The sequence below is a fragment of the Corylus avellana genome, chromosome ca3 (assembly GCF_901000735.1).
Source record: "Corylus avellana chromosome ca3, CavTom2PMs-1.0".
NCBI classification, from domain to species: Eukaryota; Viridiplantae; Streptophyta; class Magnoliopsida; order Fagales; family Betulaceae; genus Corylus; species Corylus avellana.
In genome coordinates, this window is record NC_081543.1 from 26,971,281 (window position 1) to 26,993,657 (window position 22,377).

Here is a 22,377-nt window from a genome sequence, read left to right on the forward strand (position 1 = left end):
AAAGGAGATAATTATCAATTAATTAATGTAATTTCATGGTTTAATACACATACGATATTTGTACGTGTTTATGACTGTGATTTTCGTCCGCATGACGAAAGAAATAATGTTTTAGAATTTCCACCATTGCCATATGATGGGTACATTTAATAATTACTACATAGGACGACCATTAATTAATGAAGCATGTTGTAAACATTTGGTCTCACTGTTTCATGATGAACATAAAGACCACTTAGGCAAATTAGCTCCATCATTATCATCATCATCATCATCAACAGCTAGCAATCCACAAACATGGCTTGCATCATCCATCCATCCATCCATACATACATACATACAACTAAATGATGAGCATTCAGCAGCCAGTAGGCTCTATATATTAGGGTTCTCTCCCCTTGTTCCGGCCGCTTGTCAATTATTTTTCTTCTTAATTGCTTTATCAACAGATCTTAGAATTAAGCAGCTGGTAGCCATGAGCAGAGGTGGGAGCTTTGGCGGCGGGCAAAGTTCGTTGGGCTACCTCTTTGGCTCCGATGAGAAACCAAGCGCAGCTCCTCCACCAAGAACAGTCAACCCTCCTCCATATGGTGTCGACACCATCACAGATCAGAAGCCTCCTTCAGAGAAAGATAAAGTTTCAAACAACTACCACCGAGCTGAAGGCCAAAATTCAGGAAACTTCATAACTGTAAGTAGTACTTCTTGTTAATTAATTTTCATATATATATATATATATATGCATTTGCACCATTTCTTAATTACATAAGAAATGATCAGGATCGTCCATCAACAAAAGTCAAATCCGTACCAGGTGGAGATTCATCTCTCGGTTACTTGTTTGGAGATAAGTAAGTAATTAATTACATTTCTTTCTCCAAACTCTAGCTCTAATATGTGATTTGGTGTAGCTTTTATGTGGGTTTTGAATAATTTGTAAAATAAGGGATTAAGTTCCCATGAAGGTTGGATTTGCAAGGGTTTCTTCAAATTTATGTATGGTGTTTGATTGCATATATATATAAATGATGCAGATAGGTCAGCTTCTTTCTTATGAATATCAGTGTGAGGATTTTCAGATATTTTAATAACACTAAAGCTTGTGATTATATTTGTGGCCAAATTTGGAAAGAAATAAAGTGAACTTTCCATTTGCTTCTTCATGTGTTGGGACCTCTTTCCAGATACAGACTTGCATTAAATTTATATAATGTCACTACTCTTTTTTCTGTTCCTGTTCGTATTGTTTATTTGGCAGCCACTAATTATAAAGATTAGCGATTTTTATATTCTCTAAAAGATTTATTATGGATTTTTTATCATGATGCCAACCAGGTAAGCATATGCAGAATTACAGTCTCTAATTAATATGATATAATTGATACTTCGATATTTGTGTCTCAACCGTACCCCTTATAATAGCTTGGAGGTTTTTTTTTTTTTTTTTTTAATAGTTTTTGATTGTTTTATTAAAGAAACTGAAGACTTGATGACATCAAATTACCAATCAGAACTTTGTGATTGCGTCTTTCTAATAATTAATTAACTTGTTAATTACTACAATGATATATAATACTCCACATAATTGTAGTAATTAATTCAGTGTTAATGGCCATAGGAACTAATTAGTTACTCGATTATCATACCGATGCACAATTAAGAAAAGTAGAAGTGCTAGGTTTTCCATATATATTCTCCCTCCCCCGCACAGATCTTGTTATTGATCGAGTTTATTATCACCCTATGGTTGTTTATATGCATGTATAGGTTATTGTTTAATTACATGGCTGCAACAAGAATTATGTTGAAAAGAATAACTTGAAGTTTGCAGTCCATTATTATCCATCTTAGAAGTTAGAACTATATCAATTTTCAATTGTTTAATCACAAAATCATTGCTATTTTTTGGAGTTCAGATGTTAACAAATTCATCTAAAAAAATGATAAACTACGTACAGCCAACAATTAAAAGATATGTATTAGTGAAGATTATTTTTTGAAGATTTTTATTTTTTATTTTTTATGCATTATGGTTTACCCCATATTGGATTTTTATTTATTTTTGATATCTACACACTGATGACTGTGTCATCAGGGCTGTGGCATGCATTTCTTTTCGTTAGCATTTGGATATGTTAAATAGGCATAGTCCCAAGTTGTCAAATCCTTTTAATAGTTTAATTAGTATAGTGCTAGCTATAATTACTTCGAAAAAGACATTGTTTACCATAGAAGTAGGGTTTATAATAGTAGCAGAGGCAGTGAATTAGTGAAAGAATTTAATAATTACTTAATTGAAGAGGGTTTAGTGAATAATTTAGCTTCTGCTTAAACTAATGATTTTTTATAAACAATACTCCTTTGACAGTCGATCTATAGCAAATCACTTATGTTTCTAATTCGTTTTTTTGTTGCATAAGAAAGATCAAATGAATTATGTGACAAGTTCATTAACTAAAAACAAGAATTTGAGGACACTTTAATTTCGACAAGTTTTAACACGAGAGATTTCATTGCATGTGCTTATATATGACTTAAAAGGAGTAAACTTTCATGACATCCCCCTTCACACTTTTGTCAAAACAAATGTTTCACATCGATCTATCTCAGAATTTCCAACCTTTTTTTTTTTTTTTTCCCCAAATTTAATGATGAAATATGTATGGACTGGATCATGGTAAATCGATTGATGATGCATATTTAAGTCGCATATGTTGTAGATAACATGATCTCCAACAATAATCAGAGTAATTCTTTTAGTGGATATATGAATATCTGCTTAGACACTAGTGCAAATGCTTTATGCTAGCTTCCATAGTGTTAAGAGGGAAAGTCGATCTCCTCCTTTGACAGTGTCAATTTTGTTAGGGATGGAGACACCCTTGAATCAATGATTGTGCAAACTCCACAGAATAATAATGGAATGATAAATGCAAGAGATCAACACATAGTATTTACGTGGTTTGGCAGTGGGCCTACATCCACGGGACTAACTTTGATTAATCCACTATAAACAACTTGTTACAGTGGTGTTTACTCAAGTTATGTAAAACTTGAGTTAATACAGGAGTAAAATAATACAGAGATAAACAACCTCTGTTGAAACTAATATACACTCTCAGTGGTGTATTAAAACATTCTTTTCTTAATTCTCTCCTCTCCTGGCTTCTCTTCTCGTGTGTTGTTGTTAATCATCATCAATCATGTTTGAGGCATAAGGCCCATTGGCTATTTATAGCCAAAGTTAAAACCATCTAGATGATGAACTTAGCCCCCAAGTTGGAACCATCTAGATGATGAAGACAAATTGAGAACTTTCTAGATGAATGGAGAATCATCTAGATAAATCTTTGTAGAGAACCTTCTAAATGGATGGAGAACCATCTAGATAAATCTTTGTAAAGAACCTTCTAGATGGATGGAGAACCAACTAGATAAATCTTTATAGAAAACCTTCTAGATGGATGGAGAACCATCTAGATAAATCTTTATAGAAAACCTTCTAGATGGATGGAGAACCATCTAGATAAATCTTTATAGAAAACCTTCTAGATGGATGGAGAACCATCTAAATAAATCTTTGTAGGACTTGCTCCATTTTGTTTAATCAAAATCTTATATTAAGTAGGGAAAAACCTTGTCGGCAGCCAACAAATCTCCCCCTCACTACTTACAGGAGCAAGCCATGACTAACTCCACTCACAGGAAGTTTAAATCGGCTAACTAGGAACATAGCTCAAGCTTCACAGTCAGAACCACCTTAGTCAACATATCAGAGGATTCTTTTTTGTATAGATCTTTTCAAGCTTCTTTTGCTTCTTGTCTATCGCCTCACGTAGTCAATGATACCTCACATCAATATGCTTCACCCTTGAGCATAACTTGGAAGTACCCTTCAGATATCTTAAGATCCATTTCATAGCTTCCCAATAGTCTTTGCCTAGATTTGGGAGAAATCTGCTTATAGTACCTACAGCATGTGCAATGTCTGGTCGTGTGCACACCATGACATACATAAGACTCCCAACAGCTGAGGAGTAAGGAATGACCTCCATTGCCTTCTTCTGTGCAAAGTTTTTAACTACTAATAGTGCTTTGTGCCTTGCTAGCTTTCCACTGCTATCCCTTTTCAGCTTGAACACCCACTTGTTCTTTAGTGCTTTTTTGCCTTTCGGAAGTTCTACCAACTTATAGGTATCATTTTTCTGCAGAGAATTATTCTCTTCTTGCATGGCTTTTACCCAGCAGATTTTATCCTTATGAGATTGTACTTCTTGGAAACTCTCAGGCTCCCCCTCTCCAGTAAGCAGAATATATTCTAAAGTAGGATATTTGGATGATGATCTATCCTCTCTAGTAGATCTTCTAACCTGAGATCTTGAATCTTCCTGATCATGAGGATGCTCCCCCTACTCAGTATCCTCATCATTATCAAGCAGCTCTGGCTCATTATTGGGAGTCAATTCTGGTGCATCATGCAGAACTTCCTCGTCTGGAGTATGCTGAGAAGGACTGGAAGATAAATCAACTATATCTTCAATCGCAGCTTTAGACTTCTTAGGTTTATCTGCATCACCATAGAATTGGTCTTCATAGAAAACCACATCTCGACTTCTGACAATCTTCCTCTTGATTGGATCCCATAGCCTGAATCCAAAATTCATTTCCATAACCTAGAAAAATATAGGGAAGTGCCTTGTCATTAAGCTTCAACCTGTTCTCCTTTGGAACATATGCAAAAGCCTTGCACCCAAATACCTTCAGATGAGAATATGAGACATCTCTTCCGCTCTATACTCTCTCCGGTATGTTGAAACCCAAAGAAACTGAAGGTGAACGGTTGATTAAATAGCAGGCCGTTAGAGTGGCCTCTCCCCAAAATGACTTGTGTAATCCAACCATTTTGAGCATGCATCTAACTCTTTCTACAATGGTACGGTTTATCCTCTCCGCAATACCATTGTGTTGTGGGGTACCTAGCACAGTCTTTTCATGCCTTATTCCATGCTCTGAGCAAAAGCTTCTGAATTTCTTCACAGTATATTCTCCTCCGTTGTTACTGTGGAGACACTTCAACTGCTTTCCAGTCTCTCTTTCAACCATGGCATGGAATTGTTGAAAGATATCAAAGACTTGATCTTTTGTCTTTAATAGATAGACCCACACTTTCTTTGATACATCATCAATGAATATGACAAAATATCTATTGCCACCCAAGGTTGGAATTTGATAGGTCCACAAACATCTGAGTAGGCCCTCTCCAGAACAGTAGATTTCTTTTGTGAAGACGTTGCAAAAGAAACTCTATGTTGTTTCCCGAATAAACAATGTTCACATGGATTAAGAGCTTTACCTTTGTCAATAGGAATGAACGACTTCTTTGCCAAAATCTACAGCCCTTTCTCACTCATGTGACCCAGCCTTTTATGCCATAAATTTGGAGATGAACTATCTTCCACAGCGAACAACTCATCACGACACACCTTCGTACGTGGTCTTGTATAATGAACAACAAGACTTGCCTTTAGCCACCACCAAAGATCCCTTGGTGAGCTTCCAAATTCCTTTGCCAAAGTAACTTTCATACCCTTCTTTATCAAGAATATTCCCAGATATATGATTGAGACGCAGGCCGGGAATATGTCGAACATCTTTCAAAATCAATGTACACCCAACATTGGTTTGAACACGAATGTTACCAACCTCAACTATCTTCGAGTTGCTAGTGTTACCCATTCTTACCATACCAAAGTCACCTGCTTTGTATGATGTGAAGATCTCCTTGTTAGGAGTAGCATGGTAAGAGGCAACGATGTCTACAACCCACTCCTCATCATTACCCGCAACATGCAAATAATCCCCAGCGCCATAAGATAGAACTACCACATCTTGCTCCGAGCAAGTGGCAGTTGTATTCTTTTCATCATCTTTTCTTTGGCTATAGTCAGCTTGGTTTTGTTCTCGCTTCCAAGCATAGCAATTTCTCTTCATATGACCCTCCTTGCCGCAATGATAACATTTTCTTCTTTCAATGGACCTCCCTTTTGACTTTGACCTCCCTTTGGATTTATCACGACTCTTGAAACCTCTGTTTTTGCTTTTGCTCTAGTTCTCAGTGGCAAGAGCTTGTGCACTGTCTGTCCCAGCAGCCTGTCTTCTGGTTTCTTCATTGAACATGCTACTTGTGACTTGCTCCATGGTCATCTTGCCATCGGGAGTAGAGTTACTCAAGGACACCACCAAGGTTTCCCAACTATCTGGTAGAGAGCTCAAGAGCATCAAAGCTTGTAGCTCTTCATCAAGAGTCATCTTCATAGTGGTCAATTGATTTATGATACTCTGAAAATCATTCAGATGGTCGAAAACTGAAACACCGTCCTTAAGCTTCAAGTTAACAAGTTGTCGAATCAAGAAGGCTTCGTTTACGGCTATTTTTCGCTCGTATCTTGTTGTCAGCTTCTTCCATAATTCACAAGCATTGGTTTCATCGGAAATATGATGGTATACTTTGTCATCCACCCATTGCCGGATAAGACCAACTACTTGTAAATTTAATTTCTTCTACTCTGCATCTGAAGTCTCCTTTGGCTTGGCTGTGTCACCTTTAATTAGAGCATACATATCTTTATAGTAAAGAATGTCTAACATCTTGCCTTTCCAAAGCAGCCAATTGCTACCATTTAGACTTATCATTCTGCTGCATGTACATTCCATTAAAATTGCACAACAATCTTCAAATAAAAAACGTCAGTGAATAGTATCGAATTACCGTCAGCCTGGCTCTGATACCACTTGTTAGGGATGGACACACCCTTGAATTAATGATTGTGCAACCTCCACAGAATAATAATGGAATGATAATGCAAGAGATTAGCAAACATTATTTATGTGGTTCGACAGTGGGCCTACATCCACGAGACTAACTCCAATCAATCCACTATAAACAATTTGTTATAGTGGTGTTTACTCAAGTTATGCAAAACTTGAGTTAATACAAGAGTAAAATAATACAAAGGGAAACAACCTCTGTTGAAACTAATATACACTCTCAGTGGTGTATTAAAACACTCTTTTCTTAACTCTCTCTCTCTGGAGTATAACTGAAGCTCTCCTCTCCTGGCTTCTCTTCTCTTGTGTTGTTGTTGATCATCATCAATTATGTTTGAGGCATAAGGCCCCTTAGCTATTTATAGCCAAAGTTAGAACTATCTAGATGACGAACTTAGCCCCCAAGTTAGAACCATCTAGATGATGAAGACAAATTAAGAACCTTCTAGATGGATGGAGAACCATTTAGATAAATCTTTGTAGAAAACCTTCTAAATTGATGGAGAACCATCTAGATAAATTTTTGTAGGATTTGCTCCATTTTGTTTAATCAAAATCTTATCTTAAGTAGGGAAAAACCTTGTCGGTAGCCAACAAATTTCACATGGATTCAACATTTTTAATTAGTTATGTTCCATGTGTTAGTAACGACTAATGTGTTCATATGAGATTGTTTTCATTATTTTGATGATGCTAAACATGGAACAAATTAGGTTAAAGTTAACATGCTTAGTTGATAATAAGTAACTGAATATATATATATATATATATATATATATATATATATATATATGAAGTCGATCCAATGGTAAATTGAAAATGATATAAAATGAAATCAGCACAAAACCCTCTTGTTTAAATCTCACTTGATTGATGGTAACATACGATTCACTCAATTAAAACAATGGTATATTGTAGTATTTAAGCAGTTTCTATATGTATAGAGGCATAATATAAGAATATTCATTAAATGATTAAATTTGTCGTTTTTGTAACGCCCTACTGAACGGGTTTGCAGTGATTTTTTTTTTTTTGTGTGTTGTATATGATCACCGCTAAATAAAGAAGCACCACAGCACTAGTGAACATCAATACAAAATAATTGACCAAACCATAAACTCGATCACCTTTGAAAAGTACCGTGGCACAAAAAACCTCATGTTTTATATGCAACAATATCGTCGTTCCTTACACAACATAGAAGCCACAATGTTTTGGCCCTTTGCATTTACTAACACATGCCCTACATAGGGGAGTCCAATCTCTCATAAAATACTTATATATCATATTACAACATAAAAGACATAATACAAGTATACAACGATCTAAACAACTTAAACCCATCAACTTTTTATTTCGTCTTCTTTGCTAGCTGCTCGACTTGGGCCTCAGGGTCTTTCCTTGAACACTTTTTTTTTTCTTTATTGTTGAGTGTGTGTATATATATATATGTGTGTGTGTGTGTGTGTGTGTGTGTGTGTGTGTGAATGTAAAAAGAATAAAATTCCACATTAGATAATGTATAAGAAGTGTAAGTGGTTAATATAGCATTGTTGGGCCCAAACTCATAGGCTTAAGCTTTTGGGTTATGTGGTGTCTCAACATATATGCTATATTATTGACTCATAAAAGGACTCCCCGAAGGTATTAATCTCCCAACATTTATCACGCTCATTTTTCCTGTAAATTTGCATTTACATGTAAAAGAGTAAGTAAGTAAGTTCACATCTTAGCAAGTAAATAAGGTTAAACAATGTGTGTGTGTGAGTATTGATTTAAATCTTTAAGATAAGGGAAAAATATATTTTAACTCCATGAACTACCAGTCTACCACCACATTTTCAATTACAACTTCAAACTTTAAAAAGTAACGTAATGATCCCCATAATATCACCGCATATCAAATCAGACATTTTTAATTTTTTTTAATCTTCAAAATAACCTTAAAATTATTTAAAAGTCACCATTTGAAAAAAAAAAACAAAACTAAAAGAGGAAAAACTGAAAATACCAAAGGGGTTTATCTTCTAATATTAGCCCCCTTAATTTATTTTTTTTTTTCAAATGGTTACTTTTTTATTTTTTTAATCTATTTTTTAATAACTTCAATGGTATTTTGGGGAGAATAATGCAAAAGTGTCTTTTTTTGACACACGTGGTAGTAAGGGGGGCCTAATCTCAATTTTTAAAGTTTGAAACGTATATGAAAATGTGATGATAGTTTAATGGGTTAAAGTATATTTTTCCCTTCAGATAAAAAAAAAAAGCTTGCTTTCAAAATGTTTAACTTTCATTTAAATAAAAGGGAAATATGAAAAATTAGTTCTTGTGGTTTCCCTAATTTACAATTAGCTCCTTGTGGTATCAAAATGAACTCAAAGGTTCTCGAAGTATCCCAAAAAAATAATTTAGTCCCTACAGTCAAATTTCGTCCACTAATTTAACAGATTTTGTTAGTGTGACACTGACTTAAATATGACAAGTATCACAATTTTATTGGTTCTAACATTTCATGTTATCATAATCTGTCAAGTCAGTGAACGGAATTTGACTGTATGGACTAAATTATTTTTTGGCATACTTTATGTACCTTTGATTTCATTTTGATACTAAAGGAAATTAATTAAAAATGAAGTAAACCATAGGGACTGATTTTGCATTTTTCTCTAATAAAAGTTCTTGATCATGTAAAAATACTATAAACATCGATCTTTTTAAAATGCTCCATATATATATTTTAAAAAGATTTTTCCTTAAATAAAATAATAAATGGGGGTTTTGTCTCAATCTTGGAAAATAACCATTTCAAAATTACTCCAAAAATGTGGTAAGGAGAAATTTATGATGTTCGTGGGACTTGCAAGGAAAGGAAAATCGGGTTCCGTAGAAATGAAGTGATCCATGGGGGAATTTTACCCACCCAGATGTGCTTTGTGAGGGAGATGCTTACATCTGCCTAGGAGTATAAGTAGGCCCAAATGATCGTGCCATGAACCACCACGCAGGAAAGGGAGGACCCAAAGCAAAAGGGACAGCACCTCCAGTGTGAATGCAGTGAGCTCACTAGAGCAGAATTGGAGTCGCTTTGGACACCTTGTGGCTGATACGCAGAATATTTTCTAAGATGAGTGTAAAAAAAGGTTGTAGGCAAATAATAAGTTTGGATGCTTGCCACATTGAGGAGGAATTCGGGGGCAATTGTTGTGTCCTATTAAAAAAGGTTGGGAATGATAATATGTTCCCCCATTGCATTTGTAGCGGCTGATAGTGAGACTAGGGACTCGTGGTAGTGGTTTATAAGTATCCTAGTAGATGATGTTTACATTGGAACTGAAGGAGGATATGGTTTGATTCTTATGTCTTATATAGAAAAAAGGGATCTATGCTTTGATTCTTATGTCTTAATAGTCGAATCTTAGGAGTATTTGTTGATACAAATCTTTGGAAGAACTCACCTTTGAAAAATGATTTACAAGGAAAAAGTGTTCAAGAACTAATATACACATGGTTAAGATTGTACTTAATCCATGCGGGATAATTAGGATTGTTACATATCACCACTCTCCGCAACCAATGTCACGACAACCCACTCTATCGATAGTGACCCGATGGTAACGCTTTTTTTTTTTACGGCTCCACTTATTTGTCAGTATTTAATGACTTAGTAATATGCTCATACATAGTACCAAGACATTTTAATATGACCTATAGGTTGCCTCTTATGTGACTCAACTACAAAGATGCAACCCATTCAATCCCATACTCAACGAACTGTGTTGAATCCCATACTCGACATAGCAGCTGGCTTTGATACCAAATGATACAAACATTGTGTAGAACTCATATTTGAAAACCAACTTACAAAGGGGAGTGCTCAAGACCTTATATACATTATTAAGATTGTATTTAAGTCATGTGTGACAATTAATATCGTAATATTTGTATCCCAAAACTCATAAACATTTATTAGTGGGGTAGTGTGTTAAACCCATGTTGTTACAAACGAGTTAATAGGTGTATGGGACACCTAAAAGGAGTTTGGCTTCACTACAAAAAAATAGCAATTTAGTGACATATGAATAATGACTCTTAATGCCTTAAAACGTCACTATTCATTTAGTGATGTTTGAATAGTGACACTCGGTAAAAAACTCTAAACATAGGTCGTTTTTCCTATACAAACGACACTAAATAGTGTCTTGTAGGGCCAAGTGTCACCTTTTGGATGGTGACACATGAACAGTGCGTGTCACCTTCCAAAAGGTGACATGCGCATTGTTCAAGCGTCACCTTATAAAAGGTGGCGTTTGAACAGTGAAATGACATCTTTTAAAAGGTGACATTTTACTATTCAAAAGTCACTATTCTTTTATAAAACGAAAAATAATAATTTTTACCAAAAAATATTTATAATTCAGAAAAAAAAAAAAAAAAAATTTTCTTTTTTTTTAAGATTTAGAGCATGTTTGGGATTGTGTTTGAGGGTCCTAAAAGTGCTTTTAACACCCAAAAAGCCCGTTTGAAAAAAAAAAAAAAAAGTACTCGTTTGGTAAAAAAATTAAAATCGCTTTTAAGGGTCCAAAAAGCCTAAAAATGGTCAAAACGCACTTTTGGCAAAAGCTTAAAAATGAAGCTTTTGCTCAAAAGCTCTTTTTGACTTAAAAGCTCTATTTCTCAAACGCAATCCCAAACATGCTCTTAGTGTGTGGTTGAAAGATAGAAATTGTAGTGTTTTTTAGTGTGTGGTGTTGAGCTTATAAGCCTCAATTTCGACCACCAAATTTTCAAAAATTAGTTAGTATCATTTGAACAGTATAACAGTAACACTATTCAAACGACACATTTTGTAGTGAATAGTGTCATTTGAATAGTGTTACAATTCAAATGATACCTTATGGGGCATGAATACACCTTATGCAGTGAATAGTGTCGTTTGAATAGTATTACTATTCAAGTGACACTATATAGCTCATGAATAGTATCGCTTGAATAAGCCTTAATTTTGAGCGTCAAATTTTCAAAAATTAGTTAGTATCGTTTGAACAGTGTAATAGTAACACTGTTCAAACGACACCTTCTGTAGTGAATAGTCATTTGCATAGTGTTACAATTCAAATGACACCTTATTGGGCGTGAATACACCTTATGTAGTGAATAGTGTTGTTTGAATAGTATTACTATTCAAGTGCCACTATCTAGCTCGTGAATAGTATCACTTGAATAGTGTTACTGTTCAAGCGATACTACTTTTAAAATGGTGCCGTTTGAACAGTAAAATGACGCATTTTAGTAATTTTTTTTTTCTCTCTAAACTTCATTAAATGGTTGTTTTTGTTTTTTTTTTTTTTTTTTGTAGTGCTTTGGTCAGAACTCTAACAAAACTAGCCACCCATGGCATCTCTCATTCCTCGATGTGTTTTTTTGTGATCAATTGTTATTTTCTTGCCCCTTCTCTTCTAGGATTTGGCTTTCATTCTTTGATAAATACAACCTCCATCTCTTTGGTTAATAGTTTACTTTTAATGGTCATAAACTTTAAAGATAGCTGTCTTTTGTGTCTTGTTGTCAAGTTGATGTATGCAACTATCATATTTGTCATTTGGTACTATTAAATTATCAGTTATCCCAAAAGCTTAAACTGATAGGAAGAAATTTAATATTAAATTTAATCATTATTTTAACACTCTCTCTTACGTGTGGGCTCAAACTCCCTTTTAATAGGTGAGGCCAACACGTGGAATATTTAATTTAAATGGAAGAATGATTTGACGGAGTCAAGGTTTGATCTCATGTCGATCATTGGCTCTGATACCATGTTAAATTATCAGTTATCCCAAAAGTTTAAGCTGATAAGAAGAGGTAAATTTAATCATTTAATCATTACTTTAATAGGTACAAGAGAAATTTAATCATTACTTTAATAGGTACAAGAGAAATTCCAAGATCTAATTCACTGAGTTTTTCATGTGGCTTTGTTTTTTTTTTTTTTTTTTGGTTTTGCATGGGCGATTGTTGTTGGAGCTCTTTTGCTGTGTTGTTTTCTCTGTTTGTGGAGGCAATTGATTGTATTGTAGCGTTGACTTCTATTTGTTTTTTTTGTTCTTCTTTTAATAAAGCTTACTTAATTATCCAAAAACAACCTAAATTCAATTAAAGTGGGACTCGTGGAATGCACTCTAGAGACAACATTATTTGAGTCCACCAACAATACCACTTTCATATATATATATATATATATATATATATATATATAAAGCATGCGGTTGTGATCCTCATATGAGAGTTGGTTTACCTAAATTGTGTGAATTCCTTCTAATTAATTTGAAGTAAACCACTATTAATTCATTACTATTTTATTTTGTTGAAGTGCATTGTTAATTCAGAACAACCATGGTTAAAAAAAAAAATTAAATGGTAGATTAGTATGGTCACATCAGTATAGTACGATAGTGATAAAATAATGGTGTGATATATAACATTACTCATTAATTTATGCCTATATTTGAAGAGGGAAAGCTATAATTACACTTTTATCCCATTGCATGTCATCCCATCGTGATAATGTAACAGCGCTAATCAGCCATTATTATTATTTTTTAGCAATGACTGATCTAATGATTTATTATCACTATCACATTAGCAAGGTGTGATAATTGTGTTCTTATTATGCTGACATGGCAATGCCAATCCACCCTTAAATTTGCCACATCAACATAGTGAAATAATAGTGTGGTACATATATAGCGTTGCTCTTTATTTATATATTTTGCAACGAGTAGTGCTAAAAACTACATTTTTATCCATTCATTATCTAATTCTACGGTGATGGTATTGCCAATGTCAAGCAGTTCTTGAATTCTATTTTAAACAACCGCAAATCAACATTGACACGTCAGTAAAATAAAATAATAATAAAATAAAAGTGCGAGATCTAACGGTGCTCTCTCGCTTTGGGTTTTGTGCGAGCCACATGATCAAGTCTAGTGTGCAATAAATTGAGGGACAAAGACTAGTTGGTGTATATGCATCTTGTCCAGAACCAAACTTTGCCCGTGAAGGTCTGGCCATGGTGTGACTGTGAGATAAGGAATTTGCTCACGGGATGCCAAGTTCTGACAACCTACCGTGACCCCTGTGGAACCCCCACCAATCTCATTCCTACATCCTAATCACCCAAAATTGGCTAATAATAATAATATATACATTTATCCTCTTTTAATTTATTATTCAATATTTTGCAGTTTTCCCTTTAGTATTTCAATTTGCTTAAATTTACTATTAGGGATACAATATTATGGCTCATAAAACAGAGGTCAGTAGTTCGAATCTTCCTTCCCCATTCTCTTGTGTGGACATGTCAAAAAAAAAAAAAAAAAATCATCACTTTGGTCATTTTAAGTATTTTGCATTTTTTTTTTAATAAATTTTTGTTCTTCTTTTCGTTTTTTCTTTTATACATGGTAAAAAAAAAAAAAAAAAATTGGGGCAGAATGAAAACATTGCAACTCCAACGGTGGATTGGAAAAACATTGCAAATTGAGTGAAAAATTAAGGAGGATAATTGTAGTTTTCCATACGATATGACTCCATTGACGACCACGTACAATTAGCTAATATTTGACTCCATTGACGCCAAAAACTCTAGAATTTATAAAATGCATAAAGATAAATCTTTACATTTATCTTATATACTAAGCTAGCTCAATTTAACATCCATAGTAATCATAATAGTTTGTGCCATTAATTTTGGGAAGAAAAATAAAACTATGCAATAATTGTTCATGAAGCTTCATACATAAGTGAAATGAAACTCATATATATCACCTTGGAATCCTGTCCACTCATTCTTGATATTACCTTGTGTATGCACAGGGCCTTTGTGCAAGTAAAATTTCGATATGACGTACGTAGGATTTCTTGTTTGTTATTTGAAAAAACAAATTATTTTTATTTTTATATTTTTCAAAATTTTCTAGAATATGATTTTGTTTCTTTAATTTTGGGTACTTTAGTATTTTTCTAATCATATAGTTTTATCCTATTTCGATATTATAAAATCAGGATATGTTAGGAATATTTCTACTTACTTGGTATTGCATTCCTTGATTCAACAAAATCTTTGTTTTGGTGGGATAACTCATAAAAAAATAGCTCATTTTTTAGGGCTAAGTAAGAATTAATGAAGAAACCCAACAAGGATAAAAAGAATTCAAATAACCCCTCAAAAACAAGACCGCTTAAAAATTAGAAGAACCTACACAAGCCCCTTAGAGTACCAAGTCACTTGTTTAATCAATTTCTTACCTTTTTTTTTTTTTTTTTTGAAAGAAGACCAATTTCTTACTATTTGTAATTATTGTCGCACTGTTTTTGTTTATTCTGTGTCTGTTGTTGGGGAGCCAAACCCCATTTTTGTTTTTAGGATCACCCACTTCTTCTTTTCGAATTAGGAATGGGAATAATCCTCCTTTGTAAAACTAAAAAAAAAAAAAAAAAATCTATTGATAGATTTTTAAAAATTTTATAAGATTGAATCGTACAATTGTCCCAATTATGAACCACTACTATTTGTTAGGCCACTAAGATAATATTTTAAGGCATTTAGGAGAGAGAGAGAGAGAGAGAGAGAGAGAGAATGTGTGGTTCCATAGCTAACAAAGTAGTAGTGGGTAGGCTTTCTATCAAGTGCATTGAGTATTCAATGTACCATAGCCTAAAATAAGTTTTTCATATCTATGTATAGCTCCTAATTTATATATATCATATCATATCTATAGCTCCTTAATAATACACCTTAATAATACATTGACGTTGAGAATCTTTTCTATTTCAAGTGAAATAACGTGAAAATATATTCATCTTATTTATAACATTTAATCCAAACTATAAAATGAATCTTGGAGGTCCTATTTCCAAATAGTATTCAAACTCCATCCCACAGTCTATATAAACTCACAGTACATCGTCTCTGCCTCAGACCAAACACCCACCTGCCTGTTTTACAATGGAGTTGCTGAACAATCCCAGAACAACTCAGGTTGTCTTCCAAAAAACATGAGCTTTTTTAGCCTTTTGGGTTCTCTTCAATTATATTGCCAAACAAATCCCATTAATGAAGAACTTTCTCTTTGATATTCTTGCAGGTGATTGCTGAGGTTGTGTTAGCTCTGGTTCTTCTGGTTTTCCTCAAGACAAATGGTGTTGAAGGCCGGAAAGCTCTGGTTTCTGACTCCTTTGAGTACAGGGCAATAAGTTGCAGAGCTCATGGAGCTTCATTGGAGGACTTTGGAGGAGTTGGTGATGGGATTACATCAAACACCAAGGCCTTTCAGGCTGCCATTGATAATCTTACCCAGTATGCATCTGATGGAGGGTCACAGCTCTTTGTTCCTCCTGGAAAATGGTTGACTGGGAGCTTCAATCTCACTAGCCATTTCACACTCTATCTCCACAAAGATGCAGTTCTTCTTGCTTCCCAGGTTAGTAGGAAATCCCAAGATTTTTAGTGAATTATATTAATCATCAATTAATAAATCTGTCATATTCTTCTATCTTTGTTTTATTATGCATTCTGAGTAATGTGTGAAGTTAATTAAATTGATGTTAATTGTAAAATTTGTAAGGCTGGGAGCTATTCTTTCATTAGAGAAAGATAGAAACCTCGTCAGAGAAATGTTGCTCAGTAATTTTGTACATACATAGAACATTCACATCTACATTTTTTTTAAAAAAAAAAAAAAAAAAACAAAACAAAACAATAAAGAATAAAGAGAATATATATATATATATACACGTACACCACAAACCGAAGGCAACCATTTAGGTCCACAGGATGTGATAAGGGACCCACCTGATATAAACGATCCAGGTAATCTGGGCCATCCAAGTCACTATATATACCCGTGAAGGCTGTTGGCCTAACTTTGAAAAATGCATTTCGGCATATTGTTAACAAAACTAGCTAGAGGCGCAAAAAAAACTCAACAGAGAATATCAAGATATTGGCCTTAATGGCCTTAGATCGTTAAGGTCTACATTTGATTATGTTTAATAGCATAAGTTGTATTAATTAGCTTGACCAAAAAGAAAAAATATGGTCCATCGAGCCGGAGACAAAATTAGGGGGGCCTCGACCGAAGAGTCCTCCTAATTTCATATCAAATTATGCACAAATTTAAAAACGGACTCTCATCACTCTGACTTTGCATCCATCCTAATTAATTGAAGGGAAAAATGTAAAGTCAATGCTAAACTCATTGGTTTACTAATTTGATGATGATAATAAAAAAAGTTACCAACTGAAGCTAAGATTATAAGGATTTGGTGAATATATTTATCTCAAAAGTACTGATTTTTTTTTTTTTTTTTTTTGGTTCCATCTGTATTTTAATAATCGGATTAGGACGAGAATGAATGGGCTGTGATTAATCCTCTGCCATCCTACGGTCGAGGTAGGGATGCAGCCGGTGGAAGGTTTGTCAGTCTCATCTTTGGAACCAACCTCACTGATGTCATAATAACAGGTATAAAGCATAGCCATTTGTTCTGAATGATTACTGATAAGAGCCCGTTTGGTTTTGCAATTTTCTAGAATTGTAAAAGATATTCGGTTTAAAAGTGCGTTTTTAGAAAATGAAGGTTTGAAAACGTATTTAAAAACGTACGATTTAACTGCATTTTTAAAAATCATGTGTTCAAATTACACATTTACGATTGTTATTTTTAAAATCGCAAAATCAAGCGACGTAAATTATAATATCTTGGTTGTGAGCAAATGGGTCTATTTCTATCAGGGGACAATGGCACCATTGATGGTCAAGGTGCTCTGTGGTGGGAAAAATTCCATAAAGGACAGCTCAAGTATACCCGGCCTTACCTGATTGAGATTATGTACTCTGAAAATGTTCAAATATCCAATCTGACTTTGCTAAATTCCCCATCATGGAACATCCATCCTGTTTACAGCAGGTTCTCCTCCCTCTCTTTCAACTTAGACCTTTGCATTTCACTTGGTTTTGTTTTACATTTAGGGTTAAATATTGCATAATAGGTACATGTGATTTTACTCTTTATAAAGATAGAAAGAGTAGTGATGGCAATTCGTATTCGAGTGTCGGGTTTAGATCATGTCGAGGCTTGGGTATAAGATTATATAGATAAACTATATCTCGACTCATTTTATTAAACAGGTTAGACTCTTTAACCCTAATCCACTAATTTTGTGTTAGATTTGTATCGGGTTCATGGGTCATGTTAAAAAATTGTCAACCCTAAGAGAGAAGGGGTTTAAAAATTAGGCTTGATCCTTCATTCATACTTTGGCCCAACGATAAGAAAGTCTGACTATGTTCCTACCAGGTTTTCAAAAGTGACAAAATTGGTACATGTAATTACAAGTTTATTTATCAATTTGAAAAGATTGTTGTTCTAAAAGACAATGAAATGCAGCAATATCATTGTTCAAGGCATTACGATTCTTGCACCAGTGACTTCTCCAAATACTGATGGGATCAACCCAGGTAAGCATGTGAAGACAATTTCATTGTATTTTAAACTGTTGCTGCATGATATCAATATACTTAAGCTTTTGTCTTGTCCAGACTCCTGCACAAATACCCGGATTGAGGACTGTTACATTGTGTCTGGGGATGATTGTGTGGCAGTTAAGAGTGGTTGGGATGAGTATGGGATTGCATATGGAATGCCAACCAAGCAGCTGGTAATCAGACGGCTCACATGCATTTCTCCCTTCAGTGCTGTGATTGCATTGGGCAGTGAGATGTCTGGTGGGATCCAGGATGTGAGGGCTGAAGACATTGTAGCCATTGATTCTGAATCAGGAGTGAGGATCAAAACTGCAGTAGGAAGAGGAGGCTTTGTGAAAGACATATATGTAAGAGGAATGACAATGAAAACCATGAAATGGGCCTTTTGGATGACAGGGAATTATGGCTCTCATGCAGATAACAACTATGATCCTAATGCATTTCCTGTGATCCAGAACATTAACTATCATGATATGGTTGCTGAGAATGTAACAATGGCAGCTAGACTGGAAGGAATTCCTGGATACCCATTTACTGGAATCTGCATATCAAATGTTACAATTGAACTGGCAAAGGCGGCAAAGAAAGTACCATGGAATTGTACAGATGTTGCTGGGATTTCAAGTTCTGTGGTTCCTAAGCCTTGTGAATTGTTGCCAGACCAAGGGCCAGAGAAGAGGACAGCATGTAATTTCCCGGAAGACAGCCTTCCAATTGATAATGTTCAAGTTCAGATGTGTACTTACAACAGAAAGTATTTCTGACACTGAACTAAAGTTTCCATCTATGTAAGTAGCAAATGATCTCTATTCAAGGTTTTGGCCACACAATAAGCCAATGAAAAACAATCTGACCAATTGAACCAGCTGCTTCAATGGTGAAATATGTAATAAATATAGCATGCACCATATTTGAGAAAATTATATTAAGGATTATGTATAGCACTTTCAACCATTCAGTACTGCAATTGCAAATTTAAATTTGCAAGATTTAAACAACACATAGACACGCGAAAAAGATCTTCGTATTAATATGCTGATTTTACTCGATACGTAAAATATATCCAAGCAATATAACATCCACAGTCTTTGTTGCAATCTTTTCTCCTAACACTCATCAGAAAGATGTCCACCAATTGTTTCTACCAAACTTGCTTCAACTTCACTTTGGAGCTCTAACAGCTCATATAGGAACCAAAGCGGCTGACATGTGAGAGACCCAAATCCCTTAGAAAGATGTGTTTCAGCTCCTTGCTTGTTAGTTGACTTCAAGTTACAAGTATATAAACTCTGATGCTATTATATCTACTCCAGTGAATGTGATGAATTATACACTATTTTCAGGAAACAAAGTTTTTCCCATTACATCTCCACTGCATATGCAAAGCATTTCTCCTAATGTATTGGGTCTGGATTGAACTTCACTGATTCCCTCCAGATGAGCTCCTTGATGTGTTCTTCAGTACATGATGGTTGCTCAAAATCAAAACCAAATGGCCTAGGGCAGACAGGCTCATCGTTGAGATCATGAAGAGATGACAAGTATGGGTGACATAGTGCCTCTTCAACTGCAGACAGATTCAAAAGTAAAATAACTGAATTTGGAGAAAACGTGAAAAACTAAAAACAAAAAAGACCTGAAACAACAACCAGTTGCTAGAGTTATTCCACGTGAAAATTTGAGTTCTTTTCTTGTACCTGTAATGCGTTTGTTGGGATCAAAGACGAGGATTTTCTCTAGCAGATCCAAAGCCCCAGGAGACATGCTAGGGAATCTAGCTGAAAACTGTTGCTTCCGACATTGTGGAAGCTGTCTAACATATCTTCGAGCATTATCACTTCGGAGAAATCCAAGGCTTGCGTCATCAGGTGAACCTAGTAGCTTTAGGAGAAAAATAAATATTCAGCACATTATAATGTTATGCATCAGCATAAAGAGAAATTTTACTTTATAGGATGACTTCTCCATTCTCATGATGAGATATCACACCGTCCAAGCAACATAATATTAGATAGTACAAATGTCATAATCCAAGGAAGTGCTAGTCATAGCGATGTTATTACCTTTAACAACACTAAGCAAAGTTACAACTAGAACACCTTAAGAGTTACTAATACAACCCAATCTCATCCAATATACAACTAATGTAGGATTTGGCACATACACCCCTTCATAATCTACCCATCAAATATAGGACTTAGCTTTCCAAGGTGTCATAATCTTCTCCAGTCAAATCTCTGACATTCTTGTCATGGCTCGCATCACACTGTAGTGCTCCAGCGTCATATGGTGTTACTAGGTTGGCTCTAATATCAGTTGTCATAACCCAAGAAACCATTAATCACAACTATGTTAGTACACCAAAAGGACTAGTCAAATTTATGGTTGGAGCACCCTAAAGTCACTTATATAGCTCAGTCTCACCTAGTAGACATCCAATACGGGATTTGGCACATCCACACCATTATAATCCACCTATCAAATTAGGACAATATTGGCAGTGCCAACATTTGTTCTTTACAAACCACACATGATTTCAATATGTTAAGATATAATTCTTGACACTTCAAGCACCAAGCTACACAGCCACTGCCTAAGATAAGAATGAGAAATTTAGTTGCTTTTATTGTTATGGTATAATCGCCTATTACTAATTAGATTAGCTGTGACATGAATAAAAAGGCCCAAAGAATGAGTAGAGACAACTGGCCTCATCTTTTGGTGTGGCAGAATAGTGGCATGTTGAGCACCCATCTCTCCTTTTGAGTACCATCATAGTAGATCAAGTAAAACAGTAGCAACATCCAACAATGCTCAAGATTAAGCAGATATTAACTCACTTGGAAGTCCCCAAAAAGCATACCTCTGTGATAAGCCTCAGCTGGTGAACATAATCTTTCCCTGGAAATAAAGGTTCTCTAGTCACAATTTCACCGAGTATGCAACCAACTGACCATACATCAATTGCAGCTGTGTACTCTGAGCAATTAAGAAGCAATTCTGGTGCTCGGTACCATCGAGTGACAACATACTCAGTCATAAAATCTGTCTCAGAAGTTGTTCTTGCCAATCCAAAGTCTCCAATTTTAAGGTCACAATTGGCATTGAGAAGCAAATTACTGGGCTTAAGATCACGGTGCAGAACATTGGCTGAGTGTACATATTTCAATCCTCGCAACAGCTGATACAAGAGGTACTGCATAATTTTCAAGATGTATCAATCCCAAGCACGTTTTTTAAAACTAAGTACTTAAAACAAGTTTAAACGTATTAAATTAAATGACAAGGTATAAAGCCCAACTATTTTGTAGGTGCCAAACCTGACAATGATCATCTGTAAGTTGTTGGTCAGAACGAATAATCTGGTGAAGATCAGTGTCCATCAGTTCATATACAATGTACACATCATTGAAGGCCTCCTTTTTTGGTGGTCGTATGATGTCCTTGATGGCAATAACCTATCAAAGGTGAAAGCCGAATAATAATTCCAAGTACACTCAGTAAAATGAGTAATCATGTAGAGCCACTTCCAAACAAGCATATCATGACATAATATCCGCATGGTAAATTGAATAGCATGCAGGTTTTGCACCAACCCATCGTATATAAAATGTACTTTGCTTTCCTTTTGGGGGGAAGCCACCTGGTCAGATGGTCTGCGATTGGCCACCTTGGGGGGTTGGGGGGGCCGGCCGTACCTTATTATATTATTTAAAGGGCACACAGCTAGGAGGAACATTAAAGTCTTACATCTGAAGAGGTCATTACGAAGTACCCAAGAGACTGCTTAATCAAGCATGATCAAGGCCATATGAAAACCTTTAATGTCCCTTACCCATTGTTCATAGCCTTAGATGATGCTAAAATAGAGCCCTTATGAACTCGGCCATGCCCTGCAACTGTCTCATAAGGTACTTTCAATACAATTTGTTGGAGATGCATTTATTTTACTACTAATACACAGGAAAACATGGTAAAAGATCTTTCAACCTAACTCCCCCCC

The 22,377-nt window shown here is 35.0% G+C and overlaps 3 protein-coding genes across 3 annotated transcripts in view; 2 read left to right on the forward strand and 1 right to left on the reverse strand.

Annotated features, from left to right (window-relative positions):
* The first annotated feature begins 223 nt into the window (after nucleotides 1-223).
* Nucleotides 224-1,150, forward strand: LOC132175918 (protein SPIRAL1-like 5). Its single transcript, XM_059588011.1, has 2 exons — nucleotides 224-691; nucleotides 781-1,150. Exons 1-2 carry the CDS (start codon nucleotides 476-478, stop codon nucleotides 853-855), a joined length of 291 nt encoding a protein of 96 aa, XP_059443994.1. The 5' UTR covers nucleotides 224-475; the 3' UTR covers nucleotides 856-1,150.
* A 14,557-nt stretch (nucleotides 1,151-15,707) lies between these two features.
* LOC132173446 (probable polygalacturonase) lies at nucleotides 15,708-19,239 on the forward strand. The gene is made up of 6 exons (XM_059584949.1): nucleotides 15,708-15,865; nucleotides 15,972-16,307; nucleotides 17,231-17,351; nucleotides 17,622-17,796; nucleotides 18,277-18,347; nucleotides 18,429-19,239. The coding sequence occupies exons 1-6, from the start codon at nucleotides 15,833-15,835 to the stop codon at nucleotides 19,136-19,138; spliced, it is 1,446 nt and encodes a 481-aa protein (XP_059440932.1). The 5' UTR covers nucleotides 15,708-15,832; the 3' UTR covers nucleotides 19,139-19,239.
* A 139-nt stretch (nucleotides 19,240-19,378) lies between these two features.
* LOC132173448 (mitogen-activated protein kinase homolog MMK2-like) overlaps nucleotides 19,379-22,377 on the reverse strand; it is a 5,470-nt gene continuing 2,471 nt past the window's right edge. Inside the window, exons 3-6 of the mRNA XM_059584950.1 lie at nucleotides 21,695-21,832; nucleotides 21,238-21,570; nucleotides 20,072-20,255; nucleotides 19,379-19,941 (exon numbers count right to left, since the gene is read on the reverse strand). Of these exons, the coding sequence (XP_059440933.1) occupies nucleotides 19,769-19,941; nucleotides 20,072-20,255; nucleotides 21,238-21,570; nucleotides 21,695-21,832 (828 nt within the window). The 3' untranslated portion in view covers nucleotides 19,379-19,768. The remainder of the gene's footprint in view (nucleotides 19,942-20,071; nucleotides 20,256-21,237; nucleotides 21,571-21,694; nucleotides 21,833-22,377) is intronic.